This window comes from Neoarius graeffei, chromosome 25, assembly GCF_027579695.1.
Source record: "Neoarius graeffei isolate fNeoGra1 chromosome 25, fNeoGra1.pri, whole genome shotgun sequence".
NCBI lineage: Eukaryota > Metazoa > Chordata > Actinopteri > Siluriformes > Ariidae > Neoarius > Neoarius graeffei.
In genome coordinates, this window is record NC_083593.1 from 9811940 (window position 1) to 9828072 (window position 16133).

At 42.4% G+C, this 16133-nt stretch overlaps 1 protein-coding gene across 1 annotated transcript in view; it reads left to right on the forward strand.

Annotated features, from left to right (window-relative positions):
* The window catches only part of cntnap3 (contactin associated protein family member 3), a 332581-nt gene that overhangs the window by 211530 nt on the left and 104918 nt on the right, over positions 1-16133 (forward strand). The window contains exon 11 of the mRNA XM_060909607.1: positions 6409-6515. Coding sequence (XP_060765590.1) covers positions 6409-6515 — 107 coding nt within the window. The remainder of the gene's footprint in view (positions 1-6408; positions 6516-16133) is intronic.

Sequence of the window (16133 nt, forward strand, 5' to 3'; positions counted from 1 at the left end):
AATCTTACTGCACTTTCACATTCGCAAGCAATAGGTGCGACATGAATGACACTCAATGATATAAAGTGGCAAATCCTAAATATCAAATAAGTCCTGCTGATTCTCAGTAGTGCATATACACAATTGCACTTTCTACAAGTCGTAGTAATGATTTGGTGTTTGCTAGTAAATATAGTAATTAACTGATGACTACTACCGATGCAGAGACACCTGCGCTGGCTAGGCCACGTCACCTGCATGGATGATGGCCGCATCCCAAAGGACGTGCTGTATGGTGAGCTGGCCACAGGCTCCAGACCCACAGGACGACCCGCACTATGCTACAAGGACGTGTGCAAGCGCGACCTGAGGGCAGGCAGCTTCAACCCCGCAGACCTGGAGATGGCGGCAGCGGCCTCAGACCGTGCTGGCTGGCGGTTCACCACCAAGGCCGTCGGTTCACCACCAAGGCCGTCGTTGGGGAAGTCGAGGAAAGGAGAGAGACCCGGTGGGGGGAGAAGAGGCTCCAACGACAGCGGAGACTGCAGACGGCATCAACAGACACCCGACCAAGCAACTTCACCTGCAGCAACTGTAGCAGACCGTGCGGCTTACGCATCGGTCTATACAGTCATACTAGGTGCTGCAACTCGACAACTGATGGATGACCCCTTGGGCAGATCACCATGATCTTTCGAGATCGAAGGAGCCAACAACAACAACAACTACTACTACTACCAAGGGTGCCGCTAGAAATTTTGATCCCTAAGAAAGAATACAATTTTGCCCTCCTTTTACATGTCTGGTAACCTGAGTTCTTCATGATGGTGTCAATCTACTGATGGTTCACCATCAATTCTGCTTCTACCGTATGCAGCTGATGTTAGTCCTGGATTGGAAAGCAACAAACCTAACACAGTATCACGCTCTGGCTCTACCTTCGCAAGCCTGTACCATGTAATGAATAGGGAGGGGGTGAAATATAAAGACTATCTATTCTAATAATTTTGAATGGAATGGAAAAACCAAACCAGAAGGTTGTTGTATTCGCTCGTTTTAAGAGATAATAATGTTCATATTGTCCTCTGAGGGCCCTCTGTCAATGCTGGGCCCTTAGAATTGTCCTAACTCCCCCCCCAACAGCGCCCCTGACTACTACTACTACTACTACTAGTCCACTTTTTAAAGCAAGTGCTCATGTTTCTTCCTTCCATTCCAGCCCTTGGATATAACGGATGCAGCAAGTCTTCCATATGTGCGCACACATTCATTAGCCAAATCCTTGTTCCTGCAGTTCAGGCCCCATCTGGCCAAGTGCATTCCAAGTCAAAACTACACCATCTTCCTTTTGTGCCACGTTTTAGTCTGCTATTATTCTCTGCTCTTATCTCCTTCTGTTCCCAGCCATTAACAGTGAGAAGAGCCTCCTGAAATTTGCAGAACGTATGTCACTATGGATTACCACGAGCAGGATGTCTAAATCATGCCTCATCAGCAGTTTACACGCAAGCCTGGGTCGGGTTTGTTTACAGCATCATGTCAAGCGAGTGTTGTAGCTCGACTCAGGCTTCTGAGATTATAGAAACAAAAACCTGAGGCCAGTCACTGCGAGTCTATGCTGCTATGTGTGAAAACAGTGGATGATATGACTCACAGCGTCAAGGAAAACGTGTGTGTGTGGTATAAAGTGCCTAGTTTTAGACTTACTGCTGCTTTTTTGAGGCTTGTTGTCATAACTGAGTCAATAATTCATTTCATAATGGCAGACATGAACCTGCAATAAAATACTGGACATCTACGTAGGGATTCTACATGTCCTTTTGGTTACTTGTGGTGCGTATGGTCAAAGTGACTAGATCTAGATCTCATCTCATTATCTCTAGCCGCTTTATCCTGTTCTACAGGGTCGCAGGCAAGCTGGAGCCTATCCCAGCTGACTACGGGCGAAAGGCGGGGTACACCCTGGACAAGTCGCCAGGTCATCACAGGGCTGACTTGATCTAGATGAACATGTGAATTCACAAACAGCAGACAAATGAGCCAAGAGAATTCAAGAAGGCGGGGCTATGGTAAAGAGGTGGACCTTTGTTTCATTGATTTTTTTTAATTGATTTGCATCCAAACCAAAAGAAACTTACCCCTACCCCTAGTGAAACACATACTCTTGATCAGGGCAAGTATCACGTAATCATTGTCATGCATTCATTGAGCATGCTGGTATTTTTGGTGAACTGGAAGAATCTGTTTGCAACTAAAGAACGTGAACACTGGGGAAAGTGAACATTACATTAATGACGTTTAACGGACACTCATTTATACAGAGCGACATACAACATACTGTACCCAGAGCAGCCTGAGAAGCAGTCAGGAGTTAGGTGCCTTGCTCAAGGGCACTTCAGCCATTCCTGCTGGTCCAGGGACTCAAACCGGCAACCTTTTGGTCCCAAAGCTGCTTCTCTAATCATTAGGGCATGGCTTCCCATGGAAGGCCATGGAATGATGCGCTTACACCAGAAGGTGACAGTAATGCGCCGAAAAGCTCTTCGCCAACCGCCAAAACTGTTTTACGGCGACACTCAACCCGAGAAATGACATTTATCAACCAAGTTTTGAGTCGTCCTGCTTTATGATACATTAAATGGTCAAATATATCCTCATATATAAAGTTTTCTTGGATTATAAAACTAATTTATGTCAGTGATTCTATAGTGGTATGCATTCATAATATAATACATTTAGTTTGGGAAGGGGCAATGATTGAGGGATGGGGAGGGATGGGTCGGCGGAGGTTCGACTGAAAAAGAATATTTCAGATCAGTTTATGAAAAAATTGTAGAAAAAATGAACATGAATGGGCAGCACGGTGGTGTAGTGGTTAGCATTGTCAGCTCACAGCAAGAAGGTCCTGGGTTCGAGCCCAGCGGCCGACGGGGGCCTTTCTGTGTGGAGTTTGCATGTTCTCCCCGTGTCTGCGTGGGTTTCCTCCGGGTGCTCCGGTTTCCCCCAAAGACATGCAGGTTAGGCTAATTGGTGGCTCTAAATTGACCGTAGGTGTGAATGGTTGTCTGTGTCTATGGTGGGGTTTACATTAGACCGTATCAGCGGATCATCAGATTAACATTTTTAAAAACGATTAGTGTGCACACAGCAACGCCAATACACGATTCGCGTGCACACAGCAACGCCAATACACGGATACGCTAATCACATGACTAATTCGGCACGTAAGTTGAAATGTGTCAGTGCGGCTCATCGCTTCCTCCTCAGCGGCTGCGCTCCAAATCACTCTGCCCTGAACAGCGAGTGCCCTCTGGAGGGTGCGCACTCCGGCCCTGCGCAGCTCACAGAGCGCGCGAGTGTAGTGCACGAGCAGTGATTCGGGACTGAGCTGCTGTGCGCAAGTCACTTACCACTTGCAAGTGGAAGGATGGCAAGCCTAAAGACCATCATAACTACACAATGGGCAGTATTTGCATCAGTATTTGCAGTATTTTCATACTTTTATACTCTTTAATGAAAGGTGATACAAGGCGGAAGTCCGCGCCGTTTTTCAGCAGTCGCGTCACATGACCAACGCCAGCGAATCAGGAAGGTGGATGTCACAGTGACGTTGTCCAATGACGACACCAGCTAGAGCTCAGCACAGCGTATCTGTGTATTCTCAATGTTTACACAGCACCAGATCAGACACGATCTGGATTGAATACGTGGACCCTGGCGGATTCCCGTTTCCCGGCGTTTCCAGGCGTTTTAATGTAAACGGACAGTGCATCCACGAAGAAAGCGAGACAGATACGGTCTAATGTAAACTTGGCCTATGTGTCAGCCCTGCAATGACCTGGCGACTTGTCCAGGGTGTACCCCGCCTTTCACCCGTAGTCAGCTGGGATAGGCTCCAGTTTGCCCGCGACCCTGCACAGGATAAGCGGCCATGGATAATGGATGGATGTTCTTGATTGGGCAGACATGTTTTTAATTGATTAACTTGAAACCGGGTTTTCCTTCCTCGTATGTAATAAAAGCGTAAATTCCAATTTTTATATTCCACCGAAGCTTAGCTCTTGGTTGACAGGAATCAAGCCCGATGTAGTCTTCTGCTGTTGTAGCCTTTCTGAGATGCTTTTCTGCTCACTGCAGTTTTAAAGAGTGCCTACTTGAGTTACCATAGACATCCTGTCAGCTTGAACCAGACTGGCCTCTGGTTTTCCTTTGACCTCATTCATACAGTAAATCGCTTGCAGTTGGATGTTTTTTGTCTGTCGCACCACTCTGGTCTTGCACCTGCATGATTTTACGCACTCAGTTAATCACATGTTGGTTGATTCGACAAACTGGTTAAATCGACAAATTTCCATTGCAAGCTTCAATCCATTGAAGTAATCCATATTAGGATGAAGCTGTCCTACTGCACATGTGTGAGGGATGGTTGCTCTAAACTTTTCTCATTAGCAACGCTGGCACTTCTGCAAATTGATAAATACAACCATTCCAATCATCAAAACAGTTCTATAGTCTATAGATCAGATTTAATAGGAATCCGATTCCCGTTTAACCGTGTCCATTAATGTGAATCTGGTGTGAGAAATCTAATTTATCATGAATGCAAGTCGTGTAAGCATGAGTAATTGTTCAGAATTCAACAAAGAGCAGGGATTAATTGTTCCAAGTGTCTACAATTGCGCTTTCAAGGGCACACTGATATCCAGTAATGGCCTTTAATGGCTTTAGTTAATAACGGAGTGCTGAAGGTTCCTGTTCTCTATTTTCAGTGCACACAGTTTTTCTTAATGTTTTCAACCTTGCATTTTTACCTGAAGCATAATTCCCAATGGACTGTTTTGATAAGATGTCTTTATTTATTTATTTATTTATTGCTTCTTTGGAAGAAATTTGTTGAGTGAATTTCCAAATGGGATGTGATGAGCCACACATGCTTTAAGGATGAGATCTGGACGACGAGATGCATTGTAGTACTCGAGACCAGTTTCAAGACCACTTTCTGAAGGTCTCAGTCTTGTCTCGGAATCGACCACATTTTTACTCGTTTTTTTTTTTTCTTGATGTCAGACATAGAGGGCTCAAGATTTTATTTCAAGACTGGTCAAGACCACAACTGTGGAGATTTAACTCAATTGCTGATGTATCGTCTGATTTATTTGTTAACATCGTTACTGTGATTGGAAGTAAAAAGTTCCTGCCTCGAATGCGACCAATAACATGACTCGTTGCTAATTTGAAAATTTTCTTCCTGTTAATGGCCGTCACCCCTGCCTCCCTGTCCCCCTTCACACCCACTAGTCTGGTCCTGGTCTTGACTCGGTCTCACCCTGCCTTGGTCTTGGTCTTGACTTGATCTCAACTCATCAAAGTCTTGGTCTTGACTTGGTCTCGGTTTAGGTGGGCTTGATTACAACACTAGTGGACACTATAACGTACAGGTTGTTGTGACAGAGGGGCAGCACAGTGGTGTAGTGGTTAGCACTGTCGCTTCACAGCAAGAAGGTTCTGGGTTCGCGCCTGGTGGAGTTTGCGACTGGTGACTTGTCCAGGGTGTACCGCGCCTCTCACCCATAGTCAGATGGGATAGGCTCCAGCTTGCCGCGACCCTGCACAGGATAAGTGGCTACGTATAATGGATGGATGGATGGATGGATGGATGGATGGATGTTGAGACACACTTTGTATATATGACGTGTTTGATTAGGGCGAATGCAATAATAATAGTCTCAGCCCATAGCTTGAGGCAGGAAAGAATAGCAATAAACCATGATCATTCATAATGAAAGAACTACTGTATTGTCATGCACAATGAAATTTGGTACAGTAAAAAATAAAAGATATATAATAACATTATTTTTTTTAAATGTGCAGTATATTGTCCTGCACTTTGGAGCAATATAGGATTAAAATAACTATCAGACATAAATAACAGTGATAAAGAAAAAAATTTACTCAGGCAACATCAAATTAGTTGTTGATGTTACTTCTTAACGTCAGGTACATCCTGTACAGAAAAGAAGCCCTGAAAAACCAGACTTGGACAGAAACAGGAAGTCAGAACTTAATGATAGAACGATGCATGATAAGACTTCGTAATGAGACAAAGTAACAGCAGGGCGTAAACAGACAAGCTAATTAAGGGTGCAGACCAGGTGCACACATTAGGATAACGATCTGTTGACAGGACAGGAGTGTATACAGGACTACAACTAAAACAAATGCACATAAAAAAACAAACAAACAAAAAAAAGCACACGTCGGACAAAGAATAATTGCTCACTGTGGAGTTCTGTGAGAGAATCTGTGATGCTCGGAATTCACGTACCTGCATTTCCATTATTAGAAAAAGACAAAGAGCCGTGTTCATTATGATGCTGGTAGAAGTGTGAATGTGACTGGACTTCTTTTGTTTTCTGTCTCTATCTCCAGGTGCTCGCCGAGCCACTGCGAACATGGCGGGAGGTGCACGCAGTCATGGACTACTTTCCACTGTGACTGCTCTGATACCGGCTACAGAGGAGCAACGTGTCATAGCTGTAAGGAAAGGAGTCTTTTTATTTTATTTGAGCTTAACTGACAGACACAAAATGTAGTACAGTCATGGCTCAGCATTTCAGTGACCAGAAGGCTGTCAGTTCAAATCCCAGGACTGCAACAGGACCTTCTTCTTCTTTTATCGGCTGCTCCCGTTAGGGGTCGCCACAGCAGATCTGTCCTGCATAGGTTTTTACACTGGATGCCCTTCCTGGCGCGACCCTCCCCAGTCTATCCGGGCTTGGAACCGGCACCAAGCATGCACTGGCTTGTGGGTATTTTACCTAATCTGCATGTCTTTGAACTGTGGGAGGACAGCATGTAAACTCCACACAGAAAGGCTCCTGTCGGTCATGAGGTTCGAACCCGGAACCTTCTTGTTGTAAGGCGACAGTGATGACCACTGTACCACAATTTAATCCTCAAATTATAGAGAGAAGAGGCTGGATAAGGTCAAAATCAGAAACCATTACAACGTAGAGTAAACATGTACACACCATTGCATAATGAATATATATATATATATATATATATATATATATATATATATACATACATATATATATATATATATATATATATATATATATATATATATATATATATATATATTAGTGCTGTCAAAAATGTCGCGTTATTAACGCGTTAACTTGACTCAATTTTAACGGCGATAATTTTTTTATCGCGAGATTAACGCTCTGTGACATGATGTAGGTTTTTCATAAGCTTTTGAAACTGCCAGGAACTTGGAACAGAGACTTTGCTTAGAAAAACGATAGCAGCTAGACTGTAATGCCACGCCCCGCACAGCCAGAGTCCTCTGCCCTCCCCTGAAGAGCCACGGTGCTCGGCTTAGGTTTCGTTTTCCCATCGGCAGCTCCAGCCCCACTTTGCAGTGGCTGTGACAAGACGTGTTATGCTCTGCAATAAAAAAAAAAAACATTGGTACAACCAGTGTTCGAACTATGCCGATATTTTCGGGGGGTCCCTTTTTTTCCCTTGGGGGGGGTGCTTGCGCTTGTCTCAGAGCGCGGATCTCCATCGCGCGCTCACTTCGGATATGCAAATGCTTCCCGTTACACACGATTGCTATGTCAATAAACATCATTTTGCCAATATTTTAGAGACCCCCCAACATTTCCCAAATCATGTTTTCAAGGGATCTCATGTCTGTTTCAGGGGATCTCGGATCCCCCGAGTACCCCCGTAGTTCGAACGGTGAGCAAGCCCATTCACTTTTTTATGCTGATAAGAGAATTACATGGTTTTTCATGTGACAAAAATGTGCGATTAAATTGCGATTAATCGTGAGTTAACTATGACAGTCGCGACATTAATCGCGATTAAATGTCTTTATGTTCCTTTTGGTAAGAAAACACACTGGGTGAAATATTTTGACAAAATTCAAAAGTTTAATGGTGGCACCAGGAGCTCAAAGTTATGGAAAAAGCTGCTATTTTATGACTTTTATGACAAAATTTCGATCACTTTTCATGAAACATTATGGCACCTTATAGAGTATACCAAATATCTTAGATACACATTTTTAGTCCATATTCTAAATATATTATCAAGCACAGTTTGAGTTTTAGCTGTTCATTGAATCATTGTTCAACTACTTTTAAACAATACAAATGGATTATGAATCACATTAATGCTTCTCAATCCCTTGCAAAGGTTCTTAACATGATCTCTGGCTCACAAGAAATCAATAAATGGAGTCCAACATTGTGATTCAAACCTTACGCGAAAACATAAAATAAGCATTTTTTGGCAAAAAATGAACCTCATGGTGCCGCCATTAGACTTTTGAATATGGTCAAAAAATTTTACAGGATGTCTTTATTGGTGAAAAGGAACACTCAAACAAAAATGCATCAGATTTTATGAAAGTGAGGGCAACTGATGCACCCTACTATCTATCTATCTATCTATCTATCTATCTATCTATCTATCTATCTATCTATCTATCTATCTATCTATATATATATATATATATATATATATATATATATATATATACACACTTTCCTGGCCTGAAGTCAAGGACAAAGGACTTCCAAGAGAGAGTGTTTTTTCTGCCAACCACACATCAGTGAAGAAACAAAAAGACCATGATCCAAGGTCAAATGCTTATCAGTGATTTGGCACTAACCACGAAGCCTGAGCCAAAAAGCATCATCATTGATCTGGATTATGGCAGATCCTCAAACGATGTGAAAAAAGCTCTCTTTTTTTTCTGTCCCTCTGCAAAAGCGTCATTGTAATTTGCACAGAGCAGACTGAAATTAAACACTTGTCACTCAAGAAAAATCTCAACAGTGTTTAACGTGTTCACACTCAACTTGCTTAAAAATGAGAAGGTGATAGAAAGAGACCTCACGGTGCACCCTGGGTAATTAGATTTGGAACAAAAGCACTGCCAATCAAAAGAATGTGTTTTTCAAATGCTTTTGAGCAGAAATGTATGAAAAATGGTCAGGGCAAATTGAATGTCTGTCATTAACCAAACACGAACACTGTGTGCTACTTGTGTATAAAGTTAATAATTCGGTCATATATCAAGTATTTAAAACTTTTTTTAACGATTTTTTTCAGTATCAGGAGAGTTATGAATAGTACAAATAGTATATATTCCACTTTGCACCTTCAGACCCCCACGGCTTTACTTACATTGGATAAGGAATAGGCTTCTGATTTGGCTTTAGCCGACAGTTTGGCCAACCCCATCTGCCTCTGTGTACACTATTGTCAAGGTCACCGCATATTTTCTCTTCTTTTTAACCCTAGACATTGCTCTCCATTGCTATTCATAATGGGATCAGTATAGGAGGTTTTGGACGCAACATCTGTCACCCTTTTTACATAGATATTTCCTAATACTGGCATAAAGAAGGCACCTCAATATTCTGAGTTTAGTGATTTACACTGAACCAAACAAAACTGGCAGAAAGCCATGCCAGTGTGTGTATAGGGTTGAGGCGCTATTGGTAGCCGTCGCACATACTACTCTTCAAACACAAGCCAAGTTGCTGAGCGTCATATGCAGCATGGAATCACTTCCATTAGATTATATACACCGATTAGCCATAACATAAAGACCACTGACAGATGAAGTGAATAACATTGATTATCTCATTACAGTGGCACCTGTCAAGGGGTGGGATATATTAGGCAGCAAGAGAACTTGATGTGTTGGAAGCAGGAAAAATGGGCAAGCGTAAGGATCTGAATTACTTTGACAAGGGCCAAATTGTGATGGCTAGATGACTGGGTCTGAGCATCTCCAAAATGGCACATCTTGTGGGGTGTTTCTGGTATGCCGTGGTTAGTACCAGCCAAAAGTGGTCCAAGGAAGGACAACCAGTTAACCGACGACAGGGTTATGGGGGTCGAAGGCTCATTTATTCGCATGGGGCATGAAGGCTAGCCCATATGGTTCAGTCCCACAGAAGAGCTACTGTAGCACAAACTGCTGACACCTTTCTGCCTCAGCCAGCATTCACTTTTTCAGCAGTTTGTGAGTCAGTCAATTTGAGAGAGAGTGCAAGGTAACAAAGAAGGAAGAGAGGAGTGGAAGCATGTGCAAGCAGTATGTTTGTGGATCAGAAATATATGTTGAGGAGAAAGTGCAGAGAAGTCAGAAGTGATTTGAGGACCTGAGACATTGTAAATGGAGACTTCTGAATTTGCGCTGATCTCGGAAAGAAGAATGTCAAAAGAACGTCAAGGTCAAACACATCACAACCCTGTTCCGCTGTGCCGGCTGTTCCTTTTACACAGATATCGATTCCACCTCCGTTACTACGAACCATTCTGGCTCAGATGTGGAATGAAACAGCATTCGGACATTTTATACAGAACGTGAGTTGTAAGAATTCCGCCTTGGACAGGCTGTGTAAAAGGGCTCAGCGTCTCTATTCCTGATTCAGTGATTCATTGCAATTTGTTTAGACATATTTGGTTGCCAGTTAAAGACGAATAAGAGTGAGCGAGCTACTGTATTTAATTATTGTTCAGTTCTTTTAAACCTTTTAAATTGGTCCCTCATCCTTTCAAATATGTTGCCATCACAATGACCCTTAAGTGTTTGCAACTTTTCAATTTTAATATTAATTCCCTTCTTTCTCGCAACACATTTGACCTCTCCAAGTGTGCTGCTCATCCTCTGTCCTTGGTGAGATGAGTGAATTCAGTGAAAATGAATGTGCTTTCCAAAATTCTATGTATACTTCTGCTGTGCAATGCATATTTTCCTCCCTTAACACACACCCCCCCAAAAAAACCCATTAGATCAGCTCATCTCATCTCATTATCTCTAGCCGCTTTATCCTTCTACAGGGTCGCAGGCAAGCTGGAGCCTATCCCATTAGATCAAAATAATAATTTTTTTTAAACACTCCTTCGAACATCCAAATGGAGGCCTTGAGTCTACCAATTTTCTCTTTTATTCCTGGACAACAAACATTCACAGCTTTCTGTTTTGGCACGAAGGTCATTATGTGATTAGTCATTGGGTTCCAGTCTGGGTAGCTATGGAGATTGGCTCCAGTCTGCCCAACTCCTTTACCGGCTTTACTTTGTTTTCCATTATCTTCCATTCCCAATGGTTTTTCAACAGTCCCATTTTGAAGGACACTACATACTGTCCATCCATCCACCCATCCATTATCCGTAGCTGCTTATCCTGTGTAGGGTCACGGGCAAGCTGGAGCCTATCCCAGCTGACTATGGGCGAGAGGCGGGGTACACCCTGGACAAGTCACCAGATCATTGCAGGGATGACACATAGAAACAAACAACCATTCACACTCACATTCACACCTACGGTCAATTTAGAGCCACCAATTAGCCTAACCTGCATGTCTTTGGGCTGTGGGGGAAACCGGAGCACCTGGAGGAAACCCACACAGACACCGGGAGAACATGCAAACTCCACACAGAAAGGCCCCCGTCAGCCACTGGACTCAAACCCAGAACCTTCTTGCTGTGAGGCGACAGTGCTAACCACTACACCACCGTGCTACCCTGAACACTACATACTGTATTTGCAATCAATTCTGAACCTATTTTGGACTATTTTCAATTTTATATGTAAGCAACCCTTTATTTTCTCCATCTTTGTTTGACTCTTTGTTCCGCACTGCAGGAATCAAATTGAGAGAATTTTTTTTAAACCTATTTTCCACTTTTATCACAGCTATCAATTAATTTTCTTTTAGGCATGTACAAATTTGTAATGTTAGGGAGAACTTTTTAAGTTTTCCCAGTACCTCAAAAGCACCTCCAAATATTTCTGTCATTGACTTTAAGGCCAGAAGGGCTTCAAAATTGTACCCTAGTTCCTTCTTCTTTGTCCTTTACAGGCAGACATCAGCAAAGAAGACAAGGTTCTACTCCATGTTCATGTACAATATGGCCAAAAGTTTGTAGACACCTGACCATCACATCGATATTTGGTTCTTCACCAAACCTTTGGCACAAAACTTTTGGAAGTACATGATTTTTTTTTTCTCGAATGCCTTTCTGTGCTGTATCATTACAATTTCCCTTCACTAGAACTAAGAAGCCCAAACCTGTTCCAGCATGACAATGCCCCTGTGCACAAAGCTAGCTCCATGAAGACATGGTTTGCCAAGAGTGGACTGGAAGAACTCAAGTGGCCTGCACAGAGCCCTGACCTCAACCCTAATGAACAGCTTTGGGAGGAACTGGAACACTAACTGCGCCCCAGGCCTCCTCGCTTGACATCACTAATGTTGTTGTGGCTGAATCCCTCCAGCCACACTCCAAATTCTAAGTAAAGAAGATCTAGAATGGGATATTCAAAAAGCAAATACAGGTGTGATGGTCAGGTGTCGATATACTTTTGGCCATATAGCTTTAATTTTGTATTTTGTTCTCTTTTAACTAGACATTTAATTCTTCTTCAAAGGTACCAACCAACTTCCATTGCATTTGAACTGGCTGACAGATATCAATCTTGTGTTATGCCTGCTACCGCGAGCTGGCCGAGTGGTTAGCATGTCCGCCTCTTGACCGGGAGGTCATGAGTTCTACTTGTGGTTGGGTCATACCAAAGACCATCATAAAATTGGTACCTACTGCCATTTGGTGAGGCACACCGCAATACAGATGTGAGTGGGGAGTCAGACTCTTGTGGTTACCAGAGGACTAGCCCCCTCCCCATTGTAACCCTAGCTATGTAATAGGCGAGAGGCCGAGAGCTACTGAAATGGAGATTGGCGCTGCTTGATGTGCCTTGTGGCATGGGAAGGACTCTTATACCTGCTATCACTAAACTTATACGGAATCTTTAGCACTCTGAGATATTTCATTCACGTTTGATGTATTGTTTGAAAAGAAAACCTGGAATGTCTTGAATAAACAAGATATTACTGTGTAAGATTTGCTAGCTGGGTGGCACGGTGGTGTAGTGGTTAGCGCTGTCGCCTCACAGCAAGAAGGTCCGGGTTCGAGCCCCGTGGCCGGCAAGGGCCTTTCTGTGCGGAGTTTGCATGTTCTCCCCGTGTCCACGTGGGTTTCCTCCGGGTGCTCCGGTTTCCCCCACAGTCCAAAGACATGCAGGTTAGGTTAACTGGTGACTCTAAATTGACCGTAGGTGTGAATGTGAGTGTGAATGGTTGTCTGTGTCTGTGTCAGCCCTGTGATGACCTGGCGACTTGTCCAGGGTGTACCCCGCCTTTCGCCCGTAGTCAGCTGGGATAGGCTCCAGCTTGCCTGCGACCCTGTAGAACAGGATAAAGCGGCTAGAGATAATGAGATGAGATGAGATTTGCTAGCTGGGTGCAGTGGTCTGGTCTTGGCCAAGTGTTTCCATTGGTCTTATACTGTAATCTTGTTGCTAACATCATACGTACTGTAGCCTTCTCAATCTCTCTCAATATCAAGGCAGTTTGTATTGTGGCAGCTTTTGAGAGATTTGAGAGATCAGTAAAGAAGCTGTTGTTAGCTAGCTTTAGTGAATGTCTTCCTTGGTTCCTTGGTGAAAGAAGCACTTTCAATCAGTAAATATTGTGTTAATGGGACAGTGATTACTTATGGACTATATGTACATTAAAAATAGAGGATTAAAAAATGGATTGTCACAATTCTTAATGGAACTACTACAGACAGCAAAAGGTTGGTTTTGGGTCACTGATAGATCTTTTAAGCCTTATATTTTCCACTCATGTATATTTTTATACGGCACACATAGCATAGTAGGTCACATCTGGTCTACAGGATGCATTAGCCTATTTTTTTTGGGGGGGGGGTTCATGTTTTTAATTAGAAAACTCAAAGTCTTGATCTTTTCTGAAGAACTTTCTTTCATGGTAATGTTGCTTTCCATTATGAATGCTGTTCAGTAATAAAGTCCTGCCCCATATTAGAGCATTCCCGAGGAGGTAAATAAGAAGGAGTGGAAGGAAATTGAAATGGTTGTTGTTGATTATGTCTGTGTTGTTTAATTTGAGGACTTGTAATGTGCTATTTAATTTTAATTTGCTTTGAAAAAGTCATTGACAACTGGAGACCAAAGACCAGACTGGAGAATAGAATATTATTAGTACCAAAAAACTGAAACCATGTTTTTCACTAGTACCTAAAAAGTGTACCAAATGCTGATTATTTAAGCAAAAACGCAACCTGGAATGACTGAAGTATTGTTTTCTGTGTAAGAATGAAACAGTGCTGTGGTGGTGTTTGTTTAGGACACTCATTGATGGACAAGTCATTTGGTGCACCATAGACCTTCATTAGTGTGTGCAGATTATTAAGTTTAAGGTTTTTTATTTTAGAGTTATAGTTTTTTTTCCCATTGCTACTGAAAAAGTAGGAAGGCACTGATTGAGGCCACTCACTATCCTTGACCTCTATTGTTTTTATACACCATCGTAAATTTCCCTTTGGCATCGCCCCTTGGCCAATTTCTCACCACCGTCTTGTTTTATCAGCTCAAATTAAGTTTGCTGGATGGGTCTTTGGAAGCCATTGAGATTGAAGCCAAATAGTTGTACAACAACTTTCAGGAGAACTTGTTTGAGGGAAAAAAAAATGGCTGAGAAAACTATATGGCTGTTTTGCCAGTCGTGTTTACAAGCACCATTGACTCCTCCTCACCATTTCCCCATAGGGAAACTCCCGTTGCCATCTTATGGGCCATTTTAATACTTCATTAGTTCAAGTGAAGTTTGCAAATCATTTGAACTGCTTCATTTTTCGTGCCAACAGCAAATGCCTTCCTCGCCTCCCTTTTGTGCTGCAAGTGTCATTGGTGATGTACACTTCAAAATCAGGCAGAAAAGTTTCAAGAAGACGTTATAAATCAGTATTCGAATGCAGAGGGTGTCAAGACCACTGAATAACTTTACAGATTTAAATGTGCAGCTCAAGTGTGGGTGTCTAATCAGCATTAAGTGCCAAATTACTCTCAGGATTAATATAAAAAAGAACGGATCTGATATCTTGTACTCAATTTGACACACACGCTGATAATAGTTTTGATTAACAACTGAAGGTGTTACACCAAAGTGTAAAATCTGCTCACGAAGAGTGTGAGGACATGATATTGGCACATTAGCTTTAAAATAAAATTGTTCTCAAGAGAAATTGCAGTTCTGGGCCAGTATCCAGGTTGTCATGGAACCTAATTAGTGATGATATTCAAAACCTGTCCATAAATATAGTTTTGACTCATGCACATAGTGAAACAGATTTCATATTGATTTTGGTTAATTTATTCATTCTTCTCAGATTTTGAACAGATGTTCATTATAATGATGTTTTTCAGTTACATTCTGTATTGGATCCTCAAGACAGATCGAGATGCAGGTGGTTAATTCTAGGGTCTCTTTGACTCGCTATTCATAATATTTAATGACATGCAACACTCGAGAGACGCCTGTGTGTTGCATCTCAATGGGGACTTAAGACTGGGTTCACTCAGAATGATACTAAACTGTGCAAATGCTTGTCAGTAGGATGATACCCTGAAGGTTGTATCTTTTGTACATTTTTCTAGCTCTTTTGAACGCTCTGTGGTCTTCAATATTAAGATTGAAGCTAAGGTTCAATCTTAATGGAAATTTTAGTGGCTAACCCATCAGGGATGTAAATGTTCCAGGGCGCTGCCCATTGTCATGTTCTAGTTGCCTGGAAACCCATTTGACTGGGTAAAAAGCATGGCATGTAATGTGTTTGTGTTGGTCAGTGTTCGTTGGTCAACTGTTGACCCTCCTGAGATTTTCAAACACAATACTCGGCTCAACACCAGTTGACCAGCAGGAATGGCTAAAATGCCCTTGAGCAAGGCACCTAACCAACCCCCAACTGCTCCCCAGGCTGCTCTGAGTATGTTGTACGTCGCTCTGCATAAAAGCATCTGCCTGTAATGTAATGTAACACTCAATGTTATACCAACTGTTCATTGATCAATTGGTCAACAGTCAGCTGTTGAGCCTCCTGAGATTTTCAAGCACAACACTTGGCTCAACACTCAACTTTACACCAAATGTTCATTGGTCAGTGGTCATTGGTCAGCTATTGACCCTTCTGAGATTTTCAAACACAATACTCATCTCAATACTCAACTTCACACCAACTGTTCAATGGTCCAT